Source organism: Nanorana parkeri, unplaced genomic scaffold, assembly GCF_000935625.1.
Source record: "Nanorana parkeri isolate BGI_ZX_2015 unplaced genomic scaffold, ASM93562v1 scaffold459, whole genome shotgun sequence".
NCBI lineage: Eukaryota > Metazoa > Chordata > Amphibia > Anura > Dicroglossidae > Nanorana > Nanorana parkeri.
In genome coordinates this window covers 273,608-295,670 of record NW_017306727.1, presented here as the reverse complement: position 1 = coordinate 295,670, position 22,063 = coordinate 273,608, and the positions used below count along the sequence as shown (strand labels likewise).

Here is a 22,063-nt window from a genome sequence, read left to right as displayed (position 1 = left end):
AACAGCCAACCAAGTGGAGGTAGCACAGCTTATTAAACTTAATAATGTACCTCACATCTAAATAAAGTAGGACAAATGCATGGCAAACAGTCTATTGCCAGAAAGTGGGCAACTTCTGCTTTGCCGAGAAAACCTCTTATAGGCCAGTTGTAGTTACCCTGGATGAAGTGGTGAATCTTCAGACATTTGTCACTTCCATATTTCTTCCTGTGTCCACCCAATAGGGAAATTCCTCCTTCATTTCCCCTTCTATGACATTATCACCATCAGGCATATAATTTGTCACAACTAATGAGGGGAAAAACTCATTGGGAATGCCGGCAGCAAACACATTGGACAAAGGATTTAATGTTGTTCCATGCTACTGAAAAGGGTATATTTTTATTGCTATTTGTGTTTCCATTAGAAAGATTTCCCTTAACTGTGTTTTAAAGATTCATGGATTAGCTTCATCCCTGCAATGCAAAGCACAAAATCAGTAAATTATTTTTTCAATAGGGAATTAATGGAGTACTTGCTCATTAACCAGGATGGCTGCATGAATATGCATTCAACAAATACACGTTCAACATTCAATGACTTCTTCAAATCTGGCACATCAAGTCATTACAAATCAGTAAGCGAGAGCTGTTAATTTTTGTAATGCTTATGGAAGTTCATTTTAATTCACATCACAGAAAATATACATTCTTTATACACATCTGTCTTTGGAAGTGTAAGATGAACATTGCAGAAGGTTTAGAACATCCTATTGGATTAACTAGTCCTAGCTGCCAATAGGCTTTGGAGAGAATGCAACCTGTTGCTTTGATGACCTTTTACAGACAAGCATCATATGCACAGCAATTGCTTCAGTTACCCAGTGAGAAGAAAATAGAAATTAAAAGTGCTTAACAAAAACTAAAAAATACAAATAAAAATATAAAGCAGTGTAACTGCCGTCACTGTACAAAGTAGGTTTACAAATGAAAATCAGATAAAAAAATAATAAATACAGACTTCGTATCAGTCTTTCTGCAAACCTCTCTCTTTTCAGGTAGAAGCAAAGTCCAGCCTTTGGCTACTGGAGGCTCCCCAAACATTGTCTGCAGGGCAGTTTAATAACAGGATGCTTGGTGCTCAATGGTGGCACTGCCAGTTTAATAAGGTTACATGGCATTCACTCTGCAAAAAGCTTATTCCTTTCAGTCCCATTATGGAACCCTTTTGTACCATCAGGACCTCTTGGAAGCCTCAGGACTCCAGGGGGAAGTCCATCTGCATTCTGTATTTTTCTTCCTAACATGGGACTACACGCTGGGCTTTTTTCCTGTGTGACTGTTTGAGCTTGTCTTCTCCGCTGGACCCAAGGACTGCTGGATGGAGTGATGCTGCTGTCTGAAGAATACTCTGTAGATCTTCTGGAAGTCTCAGGGCTCATGCTTTCAGCCAGAGGAGAATGCTTGACTCCTTTACGTTGCCCACAAGGGCTACTCCAGGGGCTATTTCTGGGTGAGGCGTTTGGACTCAGGTGATTATTTGGATAAGCAGAGGGGCTTAGCTTATTGGTAGACTGAATCTTTCGGCCTATCATTGGGGAGTTTGGATTGCTATCGGGCTCAGATGAACTATATGCTGTGGACTCATCCCCAACATACTGAAGCTCCTCAACCCTTTTATTAAGAGACTTATTTTTGCGTAGATTCTTTGCGTCGTCATCCTTGCTTCGTTCTTTCTGAATTTTTTTCTTTGGTGGCTTCATACCTATTAGAACCACCTTTATGCTTTCTTCCGTTTCACTTTCAGCATTTAAGGTTTCATGCGCCTTAATAGCAGCTTCAACCTCTTCAAATTCTACAATTGCACAATCCATTGTTCCAACCTGAGCATATCGGCTGCTGAATCTTTTCACATCTGATGGAAGATCTCTGCCAGGTTTTAAGATGCGTATAGAGGAAATGCTTCCAAAAGCCCCAAAGCTCTTCAGGAGCTGCTCCATTATCTTCTCTTGCATACCCCCATTCTCTTGCTCCTTATTCAAGCAGTGCAGTTCTGGAATACAGTGGAGGTCATAGACCAAAAGCATCTTGCTAGGTAGGTTTTCACTTGGAAAAACAGGAACAGGAGTTTTTCTCCTGACTTTCCGGTTATCTTCATTTAGTTCAAGTATGTCTGAATATCTTAGAGCATATGCAGTTGTCCTCCAGTCTCGAGTGAGATGTTTTACCTGTGAAGGGAAAGAAAAAATATCTATTACATTTGCAGTACAAAATTGATCTATTATATTCAGGAAAAAAATGAAGAGAATGCTACCCCCCTCACTGCAAGGGTTAAGTGCTTGTTTTGCCTAGGGGTTCAGGTAATCAGTTTTACTCACCTGATTCTCGGTTCCATGGCAGTCAGCACTCACCTTTCTCCCCCTCCAGTTATGGAAAGTCCCTCTGTGTCCTTACATCTAAAGTGTAGATAATGTACATCAGCAGTCCTTAGGCAGCCAGAGCCCAGGGGAGAAGAGGCTGCAGGGACCAGTCTAGAAGACTGGAGGGAGCCAGCAATACTGAGGATCAGGTAAGTAAATCTGCTTCATTTAGGTACCCTAGACAAAATGAACACTTAAACCTTGTAAAGCGGGGGTTGCCCCACTGCAAGGGTACGTTTGTTTATTTGGTAGTCCTTTTTTAACTTTAAACCAAATGCATAAGAGGTGCCTCAAAACAAAAGATGGACAGCCTCACAGTTCAGCTCTCTTTGTAAAACAGCCACAGTAAAAAAGCCTGCTCCTTGCCAGCATGCTTTAGAGAAGATCTCTTGTTCTTTGTCTGCAAGCAGTGGTCTCTTTCCAGGGGTAGGACATCCCTTCCAGCCAAGGCAGAGCTAGAGCTGGGCAATTCGCAAAGCTCATGTTCCTTACTGATTGGAGAGCTGTAAATCCGATGCAGCAGTGAGAATGTCAGAACGATCACTGCTGTCACACTGAGAGCAAGGGTCCTTCTCAGCAACCGAACAAAAAAAATCAGTTGGCCTTTAAGATAAGTTTTTAAACTTTTTATCTGTTTTATAATATACATTGATTAAAACCAACTACTTAGCTGTCAGATGAGGGATGACTCATTGAGTTCTATAAAGCTAACCTTGAAAAAGGAAACTAGAGCTTCACATGCCGGCCTTAAAGGGGAACATAAAACATGCAATATTTCATATTTACCCAAGGAAATAACTTTTTAGAGCTGACCATAATAAGGAAAATATGCATTCGCTTTAATCTAACAATTTATTTGGCTCCAGAGATGTTGGTGGATTTACACAGCTACTTGAGTAAAAGTCAGTTGATATACAGTATGCTTTAAGAATCCACAGCGTCATATTCTACTAACCGGGCAGGGCTAAATCTGATATACCCAGACCACTGATCTAATTTATACATTTGCCTGCATTTCTGCAAAAATCTTTTGGTCCCCATAAATCCCCATTTCTAACCATTTACACGTTTACTACATCAGGTATGTACCTGCAGGTACTATACTCAATCAGCAATTTGCAACTATTCTCAGTGAACCAACTCAATGATAAGTCTATATCATTGTCTTCATAATGTCCTGCACAAATCCTACAACTTGAGTCGGCACCTGCTGTATTTGTCAAATACGTCATTATTTAGACCATCGAGGTGCTGGTTTGTAAAAGGGCATCCAACTATAGACGAATACATGAGAACCCTTATGCAATTAAATAAAATGTTTACATAATGTTTTGGATCAGGTGAAGTCCAGCTATAAAAGTGTTGAGGTTACAGTATGGTACAGTTCTTAACAAATGCGTCTCATTTTCTCTAACACAAAAGCTTCAACAGATCCAATGCAGCAAAGTGCAGATAATATTACTGCACATTTAATTCTATATGCCTACCTGTCAGCTATTCATTGCCACTTTACTTGCATGAGTAAAGCAACACCTCTAGTACAGATGTGTCGGCAAGAACTGTGTCCAAGAACTGCCCGCCAGTTCCAACAAGCATTGGTTACCCATTAGCAGGGGCCAGATTGAAATTCCAGGGACTCGGGAAGGATTTCAGCTAAGGGCTATTTACTATCCTAGGGGTGTCTACACTAGGCTCCTCTGCTCTCAGGGCTGCCTCCAACCCAACACTCTACCTTTTAAGCCTCTCTCCCAAACCTCACCATACTTCTTTATTGGCCTGCAGAACTCCTGGGCCTATCCAAACACATGCAGACACAATCACTCCAGTCCGTGGACTTTGATTTTCCTCTAGTGCCAGTTTCTAGAACCATTGCTAATGAAAAGCTAGAATATTTCATAAATCCTCTTCCATATGTTTTACTATATCTTACCAGCCATGCTGAGATTTTCTCCCACTCATCTATGCTCAATCAGAAACTGCACATTTATATTCTGTTCACCATGCTAGCTAATCCCATGGGTGTGATATTACCAATTCCTTAATGAGAAGGCATATAGACAATTAAGCCCTCAAGTTTAAACCTCTACAATGTGAAAAATAGGATGTTTTGAAGGCATTTTCAACCCATTTCTATGAAGCATAATGCGTCAGGCTATTGATGGCATACTCGTGTGTTAAGTACAGAGTAACATTCTCAGTTTGGAAATTCTTAGGTTACAGAAAGCATTGAAATCTAGAATGTACTATACCACTGTGCCTGCTCCCCATCGTGACAACCATAATGGTAATTGGCCTGGACTATAAAATCAGACAGACACTGTCAATAGGGCAACATACTAATCCTGGAAAACAAGTTTTTCTACCTCAGAGCAGACAGCATCCATACGGTTATGCCTATTGTCTCTGACAACTGGCAGAAAATATTGTGTTTGCATCTCCAATTATCAATTTATGTCCCGTAATATTCAAAAGAGCAGAGTTAATTCACATAGTGATGTAATAGTTGTGGTCTTGAAACAAACATCTCACCACCACTGTGAGACTTCTTAAGCATTAAGATGTACAGAACTGCAGAGGTTATATCACAAGTGGCCACTCAATGGCAGAAAGGAGAACAAAGGGAAGTGGAAGAAGCAAAGGAGACAACTGCTGCTCTGGCAGATGGGGCAATAAGGAACAACTCTGACCTTAGAAATTAACTGTAATAAGGAACAACTCTGACCTTAGAAATTAACTGTAAGCTTTAGTTCAAATATACTTTCTTGTAAAAAAAAAACTGGATTCATTACACAGTCCACCTGTATCTACTATTAACGTCAATGGCTCTTCAGAGAAGTACAAACTATGTAGAGAAAAACATTACAAACCTTTTTGAAGGAGGTAAGCAATTTAACACTGACAAATCCCATTTTGTTTCTTCTGACATGTTTCAGCAGAAATGCGTCTTTCTCCAGGTTCTCGTCAGAGAGGTAGTACTCAATCTGTACAACAAGTTTCTGGATAAGCTCTGGGTCTGGAGGCTTCCAGTCTTGGTCAAGCTCATCTCCGTCATTCTCTCCGCCACTTGTGGCAGCTCCACTGAAACACAGAAAATTGAGCATTAGCGATGACATTGCATACAGGATATATCTAGCAGCCAGACAAGGCTCAGTGCCAGCATTCATACACGGACTACAAAAACTATTCGCTAAAGAAAACTGTCAGCTACAGCAAGTACAGTTCCCATGCAGAGACATACGACCCATCAGCAGGCCAGAACAGTAACTGCCGCCAATCTTTTTAGTCATTTCTCTGGCTCTCTTCCCGAGTGATTAGCTGACTCATAGTTCTGTGGAGTCTCTACACACCAAGACGTTCCCAGTGCTAAGAGCATCTCATAACAGGGGTCTAAAAAGCCAAGAAAAACTGGTAGCAGATTGGCTATGTTGTTCTTTCGCTGCAAATGTAAGGGTTACTTCATATAACACAAGGAGACTTTAATTATTTGGTTATCAAAAATACATAGGTTGACACTGCCAATGTTGTAAAAATGCTACCTGCATGGTGGTCTCGGGCAGTTGCTGACCTGGGACAAGCTAGCTGCAGCCAGTGAAATCAGAACTACTTATGTGCATACTTGTTTTCGGTTGAATTCATAATGTACTGAAAACATTAGATCAGCATGACAGCCAAGAAACTGGCATTTCTAAATGGTGAGGTCAGCACTGGCAGCCAACGCATACATCGGTACATATTTCCTTTAAGGTATTATGTCAGCACATACCCAACTTCCATACTGCGTCTCTTTTTACACTCAATAATTTCCTGCGACGCTATGAAAGCATTGTTGTAAAGAGACTTGCTCATAATTGCTTCTTGCGGCACATTGCCACCCATCATAACGTACTAAATGTTACAGGACTAGCTTTGTATTTCCAATGTACGTCTTTTAAAATAACCTACGTGTCAGTACAATATAGCAGATAGTAATTATTCCAAGAGACTTTACTGTAAGTTAAATTGTGTTCAAAGCCAGAGACACGTAGAGAGAATGTTATTAAACCCTGACCCTTTCCTGGAAATCAGGCAGCAGACTAATAAAGGCTAGTATAGTGATGTGTAGCGTTATGACAAAGTAAGACTAGTGTGAATGGCATTGTTGCTGCAAGTGCATTAAAAATGTAGTAACCCCTTTCAGTATGGGTCTGCACTGATGTCAACCAGGCTGTGATTATTGTAGAAATTAAATAGACAATTCAAGAAAAGCGGGGATGTACATAGTTTGGTATATTGCATTGCAAACATTAAACTGAAATCTAATTGGCTGCTAAGAATTACTTGATCACTAGTCTTTTCAGGGCCTTATTAAATTTAAAAAAATCCCATAAAACTTATATGCAATTTAAAGCTGAAGTGCAGTGTACACCAGGGACGTGCAGTCAGGGGAGGCAGAGCCTCACCTAGTATTGGGGCCCTTTCACACAACATCCAGATCATCTCCAGACCAGACCAAATTGTTTCCAGGACCAAAATGCATCCTAATGTATCCCTATGCCATTTCTGGCTTCTGTTCATACCAGCGCAGTCCGTTCCATACCAGAAAAATAGTACACTTCTCATTTTGTCTGGTCTGGAATGCAGTGTAACTGGGGGCAAGTTCACACCATTTTCCGGACCAGATCTGGTCCAGAAAATGGTGTGAACCTGTCCTAATGGAGGAAAAAGCCGTCAGTTTCAGGGCTGAAGCTGACAGCTTTTTCTCCATTCAGATCGGCTTGTAACAGGTAACACAGCCAGTAAAGCCTCCCCACTGTGTAACCTGTCATGGATGGAGTGCTGCCTGTTAATTACATCCGGCTTTTGACAGGTAGTTAGGTTACACAGCAGTGCCCTTCCCCCTTGCTTGTGTAACCCAACTAGCGAGGCCAGAGCTGTCACAGACTCTACTCTTTGTTAGAGGTGTGAGCTCTCTCTGTGGATGGTTTGGTGGACTAAAGGCAAAGCACAATTGGTCCAAGCTGTCCAAAAACAAAACACTGAGGTCATCGATCTCGATGCCTCAGCAGTAACGAGCAAGTGAGGGACAGGGAGGCTCCTCCGTCTCCTCCCTTTCTCCTTCACACTAGCCGGGGCTCCGTCAGGATGGGGGTGGAGCTTCATCTGGGTATGGGCAGGGCGTGCTGGGAGATGCCTCACCAGGAAGCAAAGGTACCGCACTGGTGTACACATAGAATACCTTCCTTTGTTCCGCCTTCCCCATCTGATCAACATGCACTTTAGTTTATTTTTTCAATCAAATCATATCAGTTTTGAGACCCAGTGACATCATCACTTTGCTGCTCTTTGCTCCGGGTTTGGTGAAAAAGGTTGACAGGCCTGTGTAAATGTCACAGCATTCTGCACCAGATCTTTTAAGACAACATCTCTAGGATCTCTTTATATGTGTTTGCTTCTCCCTGTTGGCCACTGGGTGCTGCATACTTTAGCTGTGCAGTCCGCTGATTAGTTTAATGGTTGCAGGCACATCTAAAGGGATGCCAGGGATGTGTTCTTTCACATAAAGCTCAGGAACAAAATGGCTGATAGCAGAGAAAGCGAATAGGTATGAGAGGGGGCCTGTGGCAGTACACATCAGGGGCAGAAGTGATCGATGAATGATGGAGGTTGTACAGACAAGAAATGAAGGTGGGCTTAAGATAGCTGCTGCAGCTTTAAGGTGTTTTATTGTGGAGATGCAAGTTTACAGGGAATTCAGAGTAATTCGTTTCAATGCAGTAGAGGACTTGTGGTGAAGAAAGGTAAGTGAACTGACACCTTTCCAAGCCCTGGAAAATAAATATTTAGTCCCTCATATTTCAATCATGTCTCAGCAAAAAAAGACATTAGGAACAAGATGCAAACAAATGGCTAAGCATTAGAATGTTGTGTATAATAAACAGCAATGTCCCATCCTCTGTCTTTCATTCTATGAAAGGCACAAAGCTAACCAGATATATACTTAACAGTGTGGACTGACACATCATTAGCACAATCCATGTTATGACTTGTCAGCCGCAAGGATAATGTAGTGTGCAGATTTAGCACATTCCCTGAAAACATTGTGTACTTCAGTTTCTCAGAAGCCCTTTGGAAATACTGCTAAAGCTTGGGCAACACCACACACTGCTAATACTATTCTTGCTTAGCTGTGATCCAATATTCTATTCTGCTGAGGAGTAAGACCCACATTGTTTTTAAGACAGGTCAAAAGCAGTTACTGGTCCAGTGCATTAAAAAAATACAACGAAAAACTTGTCAGCAGACACATGGGAGCTGCCACTGCCAACTTGTTTTGGATGCTAGAAGCAACAGGGCTGCCATCATTATTGCTTCTGTAAACGAGCAGAAGTAAGCATAGATCAGGTTCTCCATTACTGGCTGCACTGTATTGAAATAGTACGGATTAGAGCGCCTACCTTTAAAAACAAGTCTGCAAGATCGGCTCCAATATACCTATCCTGACAGATCTTTTTAGAGTCCCTTCATTTGAGCAGATTTCTCAGACATTGGAGAGCAGAACAATCCATTGCATCCATTCATACCAGCAATAACATGACAGGTATTTCTTAGCAATTTTACACACAGGCATTTATGAATACTTGCAAAGTGCCTTGCAGCGGCTTACAGAAATGTAATGTACATTTCCCAGGCATGTTTCACGTAAAATCGTTTTTTAGGGGCACAGGAAATGCTTTTAAGCACTTGCAACAAGTGTTTATGGGCACATTGTGAGTGTTCTTGTTAGCATTTCCCCTAGTATATAATGGGAGGTGAAACCACTTGAACATGCTAGAAAAATGCTGTATGCAGGCTTTGTATATCTCAGATATTCTAACTGTCAGATTTGAGTGCAGTACTTTGCCTTCACCTCTTTTGGATGTACATACATACATACAGAAAATATGTCACTTTGCCCATCCATAGTAAGGGAACAGGTTTAACAGGCCACCCACCACATCCACATTCCCCCACCACTCCTTCTCTTCCTTCCCCCACCACCCCATCTTCTCTACATTCCCCCACCACCCCATCTTTCTAAGGGGCCTACATCAAGTAATGGTAATTTCTCCTCCTCAAGTGACAGTGTTCCAGATGAATTGAGTGTCAAGGTGGAAAGCATGGGAGAGGGTCATTCGGTATCACCCTCTCCGTTTTCAATGTGCAGTGACAGATTATTTTAAAGGGTTTACTTCCTTGCAGCCAGACTCCCATTTGTTCTATATTATGGAGAACCCATTATTTGGCTTGCAGGGGCTATAGCATTGAATCTACTGATAATCTTATCACAAGTGTTCCGAATATATATGATAAAAAAATAATTATGTGGTTGAACTTGCTAAAACTGACAACAGTCTTGGGTAGAGGTGTGCTTTAAATCACAGCTTTTCACCTTTATAACAAGCTGTGGCCAACTGTGCCACTTACCCTCCCAATAGAAATGTCCTTCTGTCTTACTAATGCTTGGGCAGCTCCATTTCTCTTCACTGAGCATGTGTTGCAGTTTCTCCAAAAGACCTGAGGGAGAAGTCATTAAAGTATGTCCAGCCAAACCTAATTTTCATAATTTTTGGATAGAGTGGGGAAGGGTTGTAATCCCTATCAGGTTTTTACTTTATCTGCGGTGAAAGATTGAGCCCCACTTCTTGTGTTGGTGTTCCTGTTACAGATCTTCCTTCACTTCCTGTCTGATAAAACTATAACCAGCAGGACAGGACATGAGGGAAAGTCTCTCTAAAGAAGCTTCGGCTAGCAGTAACTTCTAATCCTTCCACACTATCCTCTCCATTAGGTCCTGTGGAGAAACGACTGATAAAGGAGGTTACTGGCTAAAGTGGTAGGGCAGTTGGTTCCAACTTGCTTAAAAGGTAATGGTTAGTGATCCTGTCCCTTCTATGTAGTCTCACAGTGAACCCCTGTCCTGCACACCCCTCATAAGTAGAAATGCAACTACCATTGTTCTAGTCACTTGGTTTACTGAAGCCTTCATTTTCAGACACCATTACCCTAATGCATTATTTAAGAAGACATGCAAAGCCCAGGAACCCATTGGATCCACAGCCCACTTATTACCATCAAAATAAACATTTCTGATTGGCTTTTATGGATTACTGTGATTTACCTTCTTAAATATATACCCTGCTAGAATGGTTGAACCCCAATACTCAGTGTTCCTGAAGGTGAACCAAACCTTGGCAAAATACGTAAAATTTATTAAGGGTCACATTCAGATTCCAAACATGTATTTTGGAAATCCGAGGTGCTCAAATATCTCTAAATGTATAGAAGCAGTAATGTAGTTTGGTGACAAATAAAATGTATTGCTGCCAATATTAACCAATCAGCTTCCACTTAATTTATGCAGTGAAGAGTTAGAAAACATATTTCCAATAGAGAAAAGGGCTACTACATCTTCAAACATTTAACGAAATATAGAATGGCAAAGTTCGAACAAATGGGTTGGTGTACACAGAGAACCTCACCCCGATTTAATCGAGAGTTCACACACTCTGCTTAATGACTCACTTGCTGCGCAAGTAAAACAGCCCCCTGCTGCTGTTTTATAACATGATAACAATTTTGTTCAAACCAAGAGAGGTTTATTGAACAGGATGCAGCTAAAGAATGGGGTCAGAGAGTGGATTTGTAATGTAAAAAGGGTTATGTTTATTGAATATACAAAAAATAAAAGAATTTTCACATTAATCGAGTGCACATTTAAATACCACTATCCCCACACCCTTAAAAATTGGTCATTGCAATGATCCTTTCGTACAAATCAACACTCACACACAGAGCTAGCTGAAAAAATATTCTCTGGATCTTCAGATGGTCCTCAATTATGAGGGAACAGCGTTGGACTAAAGTGAAGGAGTGCAATACCAATTTTTAAGGGTGTGGGGATAGTGGTATTTAAATGTGCACTCGATTAATGTGAAAATTCTTTTATTTTTTGTATATTCAATAAACATAACCCTTTTTACATTACAAATCCACTCTCTGACCCCATTCTTTAGCTGCATCCTGTTCAATAAACCTCTCTTGGTTTGAACAAAATTGTTATTATCATAGAATGGCAAAGCCATTCAACCCATCACCAATTACACTGCTTCAGCTTTCAGCACGGCTCAGCCGAGCCGATGCATATGCGTTCGGCTCGACTGAGCCGCTCGCCCATGATCGGGAGCTGTACGGGCTATTGTGAATAGCCCTACACCACCCCTTCGGTTCTACTGAACCAAAGGGGTCCTGGGGCCGAAGCTAGCCGAAGGATTGGCCGAAGCTACGGCCAGATCCTTCGGCAGCTTCGTGAATAGAAACCCTTAGTAAGACATGAAATGACTGCCCCATTCATCTGACCTCTGCAAGATCAGTTGATCACTGTGTCTCAAGGCACTGACAAACTTCCATAGACATCCTCTGCTAGCTGATAGGAAACTGATCAACTGCATTTGACTATTCTGGCAATTGCAATTATTTCTCCTGAAATAAATACATTTGTGCTACTAGGCTGTCAGAATTAACCATTCTTTGACGTGCCACATACTGGTTCCAGGGCAGTGTTTTTTAAACTGGTTCAGCTTTACTGCCCCAGAACTTGTATGCTATATATCAAGGATTACCTACTTCCATCAGTGCCTAGTCACAGCTATTCTGCTTTGTGGTTACATTACTACTCTTTTGATCAGTCACAGAGTCTGTGTAAATAAAGTGTGCCAACAATTAAATAGAAGAGCAGGTACTTATAGTGCTGGCTATACATTACTAGAATAGCCATGTTAAACACATAGCTCTAGGTGCTGGCAGACTAATGGAACAAACTTGTCTTCTCAGCTAGTTACAGAATTTTACAAGTTATTAGCAAAAACAGCCAGAAGGCAATAAACATTCTAAAATCTTTCATACAATGTGCCTGGTCCCTCCTCCATTACAGTGTATAAAGTGACATTTAATGCACAGCAGGAACTGTCATTCACATATGCATGAGTAGGAAAGTGACAATATAGGCAATACCTTTCATGGCCTGTGCACCAAATCCAGCATATAAAATGTCAAAAATGGACAGCCAGCTCTGCTGCAAAATAAAAAGCATTAAATAAAAATGTAAATACCTAGCCTTGTCAATCCTGATGCAGTCATCATCACTGCTGCTTCCACCTTCTAAGTGTTTGCCTTCATGATAAACACCGTCAGATGGCCCTGTAGTTATTATAACCTGACCTAAATGATCTCCAATTCCATAGCACTCAATCCCTGGAAAAGATGCAAAGCCTAGATCAACCTCAAGAGGGCTTCCTGTGCCCCTAGCCGGACCTAATCTGTGCCATTCCGCAGGCATGGACACCATTTCACTGCAAGGTTCAACTGAAAACCACATATCTGATTCAGTGGAGGAACTAAAATCCACCATAGCAGAGGCCACTGAATCTTCAAAGTAACCAAATAAACTGGTCAGTTCCTCATCAGTCTGGCATTCGCCCACTACTAAGGAGGGTTCTGCTGCAGGTTCAAAAACCGTAAAGTCTTCAAAGCCCAAACCTATATCTATTTCTGAACACATTTCAGGTTCCAACAAGCCCTCAGGGTCAGCTTCAAATTCTGTGGGACAGTTTATTCCCACAGCAATATCAGACACTTGCTCTTTGTGTGAGACCTCCAAATCACTATCAACTAGATCTTCTTTCAAGTCAAGGTGAGTCTTCAGTTCCTCTCTACTTTCTGAAATCTCTTCTATGGAGTCTATTCTAGGATCAGAGGTTGTAAATCCCACCTCAGCACTGGAACAATCCGTTACTGAAGCTTTATCTGGCTGCCGTATAACATTCATTTGGTCAAAACACTTTGGAAAACCTAAGCGGTTTAGTAAAGTCTGCAGCAAATATGGAGAGCAGAGGTGCCCAGCTGCCCAAAGCCAAACCCTGAATGCCCAGGTAACAGACAGTGGTCCAGCCTGAGGCTTACACTTAGCTTCTGATCCACCTGCAAAGTTATCCACTTGCCCAGCACTGTACAGAGGTATTTTCTTCTTTCTACACAGACTTCCAAACCATTTTCCCTCACTCCTACACACAGGACATAACAATTCCTGAAAAGGGGAAGGTAGAAGGACTAGGAAGCAGTGGATAAATGTGCTCATTAACTGATACATCTTCAGTAAGGCCCTGTTATAACCCACATGTAGGCCTAACCGTGCAAAAGGGCTCAGCCCTTTCCCCCTCACTGCTTTTTATAAGCTAGGTTGTTTAACCCCTTCCTGCAGTGCTGTTTTGCTCTGAAGGCTTCAGAATGTCCATGCCCAAGTGAATCTATTACTTGCTCGAACACAGATGAATATCCCTGAGCCACTGATTAGCTCAGTTGCATTGTGTCCTGGTAATTACAAGAACTGAGGATATTTGCATTGGACACAAATCACAGGACACAAAAAAGTCCCCTGGTCTACAATAATCATATACAGGTAAGCTTTTGAATGATTGTGCATGCTTCATTACAGAAGGATTGTAAATTATAATACAGACTCTTTATAAAAGTCTTAGAACACATTCATATATTTTCATTACAACAAAGCAAGAACTGCAGTATGGTACAGTCATTATTTTTGAATGGCACCCCAGTGCACTAATACAGTAGCAGGCAATGTACCCGCAATGCAGTGCACCACAATGCACATGTCATGCGTTTCGGTATGCTGCCTTAAGAAAAAAGGGTCATGTCTGTTTTTCTGTGCGTAAAACTGCACTGCCAGACCATTTAAAATGCCTTAACACAGGTTCATTAAAGCAACACACTGGGTGATTGGGCCCCCTGGGAAGACTTTCTACTGACAGGCTGTGCAACTTATCAGACTCTCTTCCATGTGAAATATAGTTGCTATGGGCAACTCTGACTGTTTTAGGCAGATCCTCCCTCAGACACTTTAAAAAGAAGGCCCATTTAGAGATGAGCCTGGGCTTGGTACAAACACAGTTCGCCTAAGCCCACTTAAAACTGTGACTGCCACCCGCCCTGGCCCAATCAGTGGCGGCCGTTACAGCAGGGTCAATCCCTGCCTCTTTGCGACGTACAGCTGCGGGGCAGGGAATGCGCATTTCCACAGATGATTGAGGAGAGGGTGGCAGGCACAGTTTTAAGAGAGCTACGGCAAATATTGGTAAACTGGGTTTGTACCAAGCCCAGGCTCATCACTAGGCCCATTGTATCTTCCAACTGCTGGATATATCAGAACCAGGAGTTTAATGTGTGAAATGTAATACTTAAAATACAATTTTGTTGGAAATATTGTTTGAAAGGAGAATGAAAATCAAGAAGCAAAGCTCACAGGAGCTTGGCAGTCGTGACAAGTATATACATTTTTCAGATCTTGCATCAGAGCTAAAAAAAGATCAGCGTGGCCATTTTTAGGCTATGTTTACACCAAATGCATGGAGATTCAGTGTTGTGGATTCATACATGTTGTAAAGAACCGCCTTCATTTCACTGGAATGGGAGAACGCAGGTAAATGCACCTAAAATAAAGCAGACTGATCTTTTTTCCAGTGACTGTCAAAGTAAACATACTGTTGTGAATGTGCTCCACTGAAATCAGGTTTTCTCAGGCACATGCATACTGACTGTGCTGGAAAATGCAGCAATGTGTAAAAGAAAACCTTGTGGAAATGAGCCATGCACTCTTTTAGGAAGATGTTCCTTCCAAGAAACCACAAGGCTATAAAACATGGAGCCACAGCAACCAAGCAGCTTCCTTATTTTATTTCATATAACAAAAAGATGAATTTTTTTTAATTTCATATAACAAAAAGATGGTTGCTGTGAGGACCAATCCACTTTCTATCCTCATTTCTTTGATGGGGTTTTCACAGGTCAGCCCTTGTGTCAGCCCACGCTGGGCTTTGTGTTACATGATTATAGAACTTGGAGGCATATTGCATGTGGAAGCAGAACTCTAGGAAAGCTAAATACACAGCTGAACTAGAGTTATGTTTACTGGACCTGCCAAAGGATTTGCAGTTTTGTTTAGCCAAACTTGTAATTTACACACCTCTGCCAGAATGCATTGTCAGGCATGTGGACAAACATCAAACATTTCTTTTTTTTTTTTTCATTTCAGCAATGCAGATTTCTGTCACCTCTCCACCTTAATAATATTAATTGGACAATGAATCAATGCTATGATCAGAATCCCTCTGTCCAATTAGCAGTAAAGCTAAAAGGAAGGTAGAAGAGTGGTCTTCCATTCAGGGTGGAAGAGCTGTATGAATCCCAAAAGTAGAAGTGATCTTCCCTTCAGGGTGGAAGAGGTAGAGTATGTAAATCCCAAAAGTAGAAGAGCGATCTTCCATTCAGGGTGGAAGAGGTACAGTATGTAAATCCCAAAAGTAGAAGAGTGATCTTCCATTCAGGGTGGAAGACCTGTATGAATACCAAAAGTAGAATAGTGATCTCCCATTCAGGGTGCATGAGGTACAGTATGTAAATCCCAAACGTAGAAGAGTGATCTTCCATTCAGGGTGGAAGAGGTACAGTATGTAAATCCCAAAAGTAGAAGAGTGATCTACCTTTCAGGGTGGAAGAGGTACAGTATGTAAATCCCAAAAATAGAAGAGTGATCTACCTTTCAGAGTGGATGAGGTACAGTATGTAAATCCCAAAAGTAGAAGAGTGATCTACCTTTCAGGGTGGAAGAGGTACAGTATGTAAATCCCAAAAGTAGAAGAGTGATCTACCTTTCAGGGTGGAAGAGTGATCTACCTTTCAGGGTGGAAGAGTGATCTACCTTTCAGGGTGGATGAGGTACAGTATGTAAATCCCAAAAGTAGAAGAGTGGTCTACCTTTCAGGGTGGATGAGGTACAGTATGTAAATCCCAAAAGTAGAAGAGTGGTCTACCTTTCAGGGTGGATGAGGTACATAAATCACTAGAGTGGTGGAACAAAACTACAACTCCAATGGCAGGTAAACCAATAAACCTGCCAGTATTTCAACTGTACATTTGGCTGTTTGTCTGAAGTTACTCATTTAGGGCTAGATCATACCTATACGTGTGCAATGTACTGAGCACTTATGAGTGGTACAACAATGCACTGCGTATTTGCATTGAAGTGCGTTGCCATTCATTTTTAATGCACCTCAGCGATGCGTGTAATAAAAAAGATATGTGTGTTGCCTTTCTGCACTGAAATTGAGGCAGGCACAGTTTTTGGTCTATGGGTGTGGGTTTAGTCCAGGTCAATGCATATAGGTATGAAGGGGCCCAGTCTCCAGTGTTCTTTAAGTGAGAGCCTATACAAATACCCCAATCAGAAATCATCTTTCAAAGCTGAAAGTCGCACTCTGACTTGTTGCTGTGGGGTTAGGCACCTTTGCCTTTTCATAAAGCCAAATTGACATCTGTGCTAAAGGACCACATGTGAATGTTTTTTTTTTTTTTTTAGACAAGCATGCATTACAATTGGCATAAATAACTGGCCTGAATAATTTCACCACAATGCACATTAAATGATGTTATTATTCATTTAGATTGGCAACCCAACACTTACATACAGTAACTAAGGCACCTGAGCTACTGTTTGTTGTGGTGTACTGCGTAGCCGAAAATGATGCACGTCACATTTTTTCATGGGTTGGGGTTCACGGCAATCCCCTTAAAAATGAATTGGCTTCCTTAGCACAGTGCCCCTCAATGCACAAGGTAACATGATTTTGTAAACACATACACAAGTGTGAAAAGGACCTTAAAAATGCGTTTTTATGTGTTTGAATTACAAACACTCAGATTAGGAAATTTTCTATGGTGAAATGTACAAAACTGCCTGATAGACGATTTTGGCTATTTATCAGCCATTTTATTGCACCTTCTGAACACATTTACATGCACAAAAATGGTACATGTCCTATTTCTAAAAATGCACCAAACTGCAGAACATTCTCTATGAAGTGCACTAAATGTATGCGTGTTTCATATTGATAATATAAAAAGTAGCCATAACATTTAGATTATGCTGCTGCTAATATGAAATACTGAAACATATTGACTAACAAACTGCAAATAACCTGTAACATAGTAACTATAGGGACAATGTAAAAATTTAACAATTTCCTATGCAACCTTGAACTGTGTTAGGCTCCATTCACATATACGCAATATGAGAGCGCATGCATTTATTTCTTGATGGTATCCCAACACATCTAGCCCATCTCATGTGCGTTGTATCGCACCACATTGCATGGTAAGCTATTACTATGCAATGTGGTGTGATGCAATTTAAAAAAAAAGGTGCATGCATTTCTTTCAGTGCGATTAAGCTGTGGTAGGCAGCCCATTCAAATCAAGCCACCAGTGCACCCTACAGTAGAGCACCACTGCAATGTTGCATTGCAGTGGTGTGAACTAGGACTCACTCCTTCCCTGTGTACAAATGCATCTGTCTTGGTTCCCACCTGTGTGGGGCATTTTACATGCTTTACCACTGAACTCTATAGAATGCGCAATTTGGTGAAATTGCAGGAAAGATGCAAAAAACAGGATTTTTTAAAACCCGCTGCATGTAAAACGCAACAGGTGTGAACGGGGCCCTATTGGGATCTGCTGATTTAGCAGTAAATGCTAAACAATGTCCTAATAGCACCTGTACCTAGATATGTACCAACAACCCATGCTGCTAAAATCTCCTATTTCCTGTATCTGGAGCTTAACACACAACCTTGGCCAGGATTTCTAACACACATTCATATTCCCTCCTGCCTCCCATTCATCCCTGCCAACAATGTAATCCATCCTCCCTCCTCCCGGAGATTGCCGGTTTACCCAAAAATGGCCCTGGAGCTAATGGCATATCCACTCAGCTGAAAATGTGTGCTATGATGAATTCAGAGACCAAAAATACACAATATAAATATTTATATAAATTGTTATTTGGCATAAAAATTGATAAAACCTTCTGGTGGGGCAACGGCATGTCAGAGGCAGATAACTGATTGGAAATTGGCACAAGCCTTTGACTGCTGTGAAGCTAAAGCAGTCTACATAGTGCAGTTTGCTGCACGCTTTCTATAAAAATCCCTTTAGTGTGCCGGGCGGCCTGCGGAAGGACATGCACCAGTATAATCCATGCCTCCAGCACATCTGCATAGATGAAGGCAGAAATGTGATCCGTTCCAGCTTGCTATGTGTTTATCTGAGGTTGTGGAGTAATGTGATAGGAAATGGACTTGTTTAAGCCAGTGGTTTCTGCCTCCGACCTAATGAATATTGTCTGATCCCTGAACATCCCTGAGTGCAGGAATATCGTGGAGCTGTTCGATCTGTGGTGTGGAATGGCAAATGGTATATTCTGGGATTAATCACACTTCATTATACAATATGACAAAGGCTTTTAGTGCCCTACTAAAGGCAAAAAAAAATAAGCCCCCATTCACATCTTTGATCTGAAGAGAGATTCTATAATTTCCTATGGCGTCCGTTCACATCTGTGTGATGTGAGGAGAGATCCTATAATTTCCTATGGCGTCCGTTCACATCTGTGTAATGTGAGGAGAGATCCTATCATTTCCAATGGCGTCCGTTCACATCTGTGTGATGTGAGGAGAGATCCTATCATTTCCTATGGCGTCCGTTCACATCTGTGTGATGTGAGGAGAGATCCTATCATTTCCTATGGCATCCGTTCACATCTGTGTGATGTGAGTAGAGATCCTATCATTTCCTATGGCGTCCGTTCACATCTGTGTGATGTGAGGAGAAATCCTATCATTTCCTATGGCGTCCGTTCACATCTGTGTGATCTGAAGAGAGATCCTATCATTTCCTATGGCGTCCGTTCACATCTGTGATCTGAAGAGAGATCCTATCATTTCCTATGGCGTCCGTTCACATCTGTGTGATCTGAAGAGAGATCCTATCATTTCCTATGGCGTCCGTTCACATCTGTGTGATCTGAATAGAGATCCTATAATTTCCTATGGCGTCCGTTCACATCTGTGTGATCTGAAGAGAGATCCTATAATTTCCTATGGTGTCCGTTCACATCTGTGATCTGAAGAGAGATCCTATCATTTCCTATGGTGTCCGTTCACATCTGTGTGATCTGAAGAGAGATCCTATCATTTCCTATGGTGTCCGTTCACATCTGTGTGATCTGAAGAGAGATCCTATCACTTCCTATGGCGTCCATTCACATCTGTGATCTGAAGAGAGATCCTATCATTTCCTATGGTGCCCATTCACTGCCACCATGAACATGGGATAGCGAATAGGAGGTGTTTCCCATAATGTGCTAGTATGCATAGCATATTAGCACATTATGGGTGACTTGTCTCACAAGGGATCCTCTCCAGTGCTGCGATGTTAGTGCTCTCCTCCTCTGCTTCCATCTTCATCCGGTCTTCTTTCGTGTTTAGCATCTTGAGCCTCTTGACTGGCCTGGTTGGGATGATGTAACTCCTGCACATGTGCACGGAAATTACTTCATTTCGACACATGACCTTGTTGAGCCTGTGCACTGACCTGTAAATGCGTGGCTCATTGCACACAAATACTGACAGACAGGAAGGAAGTATGTATGACAAATGAGACCTACAAGATCTGGGGATCTGGAGCGGTTCTCTCAGCTTCTCTCTTCTGTTTGTTCGCTTAAAGTAGTATTAAATGTTCACACTTTTTTCAATAATGAATCCAGATCAAACAAATATACATTGCCCAGCAAAGTATAACTTTACATTTTTCGCCAAACACATACAGTGATCATGTGTCTGAACAGCGATCCAACTCTGACAGCCTGACTTTCCTGAACTTCCTGTCCAGGAAGAGAGTACAGTCTCCAGCAGCTGTCCATCTACTAGCTGGGGAAAGGTAGGAGGAGGGAAGAGTGGAGAAAAAGAGGAAAGGGAATGGCTTGCTCTGTTGTGTTTGTTTGTTTGTAGGGATACACACCACTTACTAGCACATACAAGGGTGACTCCATCGGACCTTGCAAGGGAAAGGAGCCACCCTAAAACAGGATATTAGGGACAGTGCTCACAGGACCAGCTAATTCTGCAGGAAACTAACAGGGTTATTCACAAAAGGGTGAAGAGTTTGGAGAAGGCAGGAGAAGTGACCAATCTAGGCCAAAATAGCTGATTTGGAAAGTGAGCTGAATTGGAGAATTTTTCCAAATCGGATATCTTGTCCTAGATTGGTCACTTCTCCTGCCTTCTCCAAACTCTTCACCCTTTTGTGAATAACCCTCTAAATATTTTAACCATCAAGGAGCAGCATCCATAGTAAATGATTTAATTAGCATTTGAAATAGCTAAAGAAAACTTTTGACTTTAATATCACTTTAAGCTTTGATGAAAGCTTAAAATGAAAGAGAGAAGCTGATTAGTTGGGCAACTGCTCCAGATTCTGTTGCTCCAGTTTTAATAAAGTCCCCTCACAGAGTTTCTTCTGTCATTCAAACTGTACCTGTCAGCCTTTTTTTGTAATTTTACCTTTACTTCCACTTCAGATATTAGTTTATATGAAAGTACAAATCCCATCATGCATCTGCAGCTGTAAGTCTTGCAATGCCTTATGGGACTTGTAGTTCCACAACAGCTGGAGGGCTAAAGGTTAGGAGATAATCAAAGGAAATGAATAAAGTTGATTAAATAAAAAAGTGATAGGCTTGCCGGTACCGCATCATGCAAATCCCATCTTCACTTCTAGGTTGGTATTGTAGAATAGCAGATCTTTGTAATATTAAAACATCAGTGCTGGTGAAGTGTACGGTTCACTTCATTTAATTAGCCGGCCTATTATGTCAATATGACTTTGCATTTCTGTAACAGGCTATTCTGCCCGAGATTATGATCAGCATGCAGGAGAGACACTAATCTGATTATCAGTTCCCTAGCAACAGATTCCCCTTCATCTGCAGCGTTGCTTCTAGTCCCCCATCGTCATGCCTCCAGATATTTCCTTTGCTGAATCGCAGGTGTCTATTTATCACAGAACGTCAACTGTACAAATGGACACAACAAAGCTACCAGGAGACGTGGCACGACGGGGGGGAAAATTGGATTCCGCTTCTACTACGCCAGGCGTGGTTCAATGGATTAGTGAATGAGGCTCTATTGTTTGCGTCTAGATCTCCCCAGTGTAAAAATAGAACTCCCGGAGCCTGAACAGAAGAGACGCTATTTTCTTACCACTCCATATATAAACTAAAATGTGCAGATTTCAATACAGAAAACCCCTGCTTCCCTGTATAGCTGCATTCATTAACTGTGGCCTGTGGCTTTTGTTAAGGGGATTTATCAAAACTGGAGCAGACAGAATATGGGGTAGTTGTCCAATGCAATTTTTCTTAACCTTTGCAGTGGGGCTACCACCTGCACTGCAAGGGTTAACTGCTTGTTTTTGTCTAAAAAAAAGTCATACTCACCTGATTTTCTGAGATGGCTTCCTCCTGGAGCTTCTCTCCTTCTCCACGGTCTAAGGTCCTATAAATCATCATGTTCTATACACAGTGTATAGACGTGAGGATGCTGAGGAACGTTCCAATGCTGCAGTGTAGAAAGAGAGAGGATTCAGTTACCGGAGAAGCAGGCAGCTGGATTGGCGGTTTGGGTGGGTATAACTTTTTTTTTCAGCACCTAGACAAAAACGAGCACTTAGCCATTGCAGTGC

General features: G+C 41.6%; 1 protein-coding gene across 1 annotated transcript in view; it reads right to left on the bottom strand.

Annotated features, from left to right (window-relative positions):
• Nucleotides 1-633: 633 nt before the first annotated feature.
• The window catches only part of LARP6 (La ribonucleoprotein domain family member 6), a 41,987-nt gene continuing 20,557 nt past the window's right edge, over nucleotides 634-22,063 (bottom strand). Inside the window, exons 2-3 of the mRNA XM_018560494.1 lie at nucleotides 5,266-5,476; nucleotides 634-2,206 (exon numbers count right to left, since the gene is read on the bottom strand). Coding sequence (XP_018415996.1) covers nucleotides 1,160-2,206; nucleotides 5,266-5,476 — 1,258 coding nt within the window. The 3' untranslated portion in view covers nucleotides 634-1,159. The remainder of the gene's footprint in view (nucleotides 2,207-5,265; nucleotides 5,477-22,063) is intronic.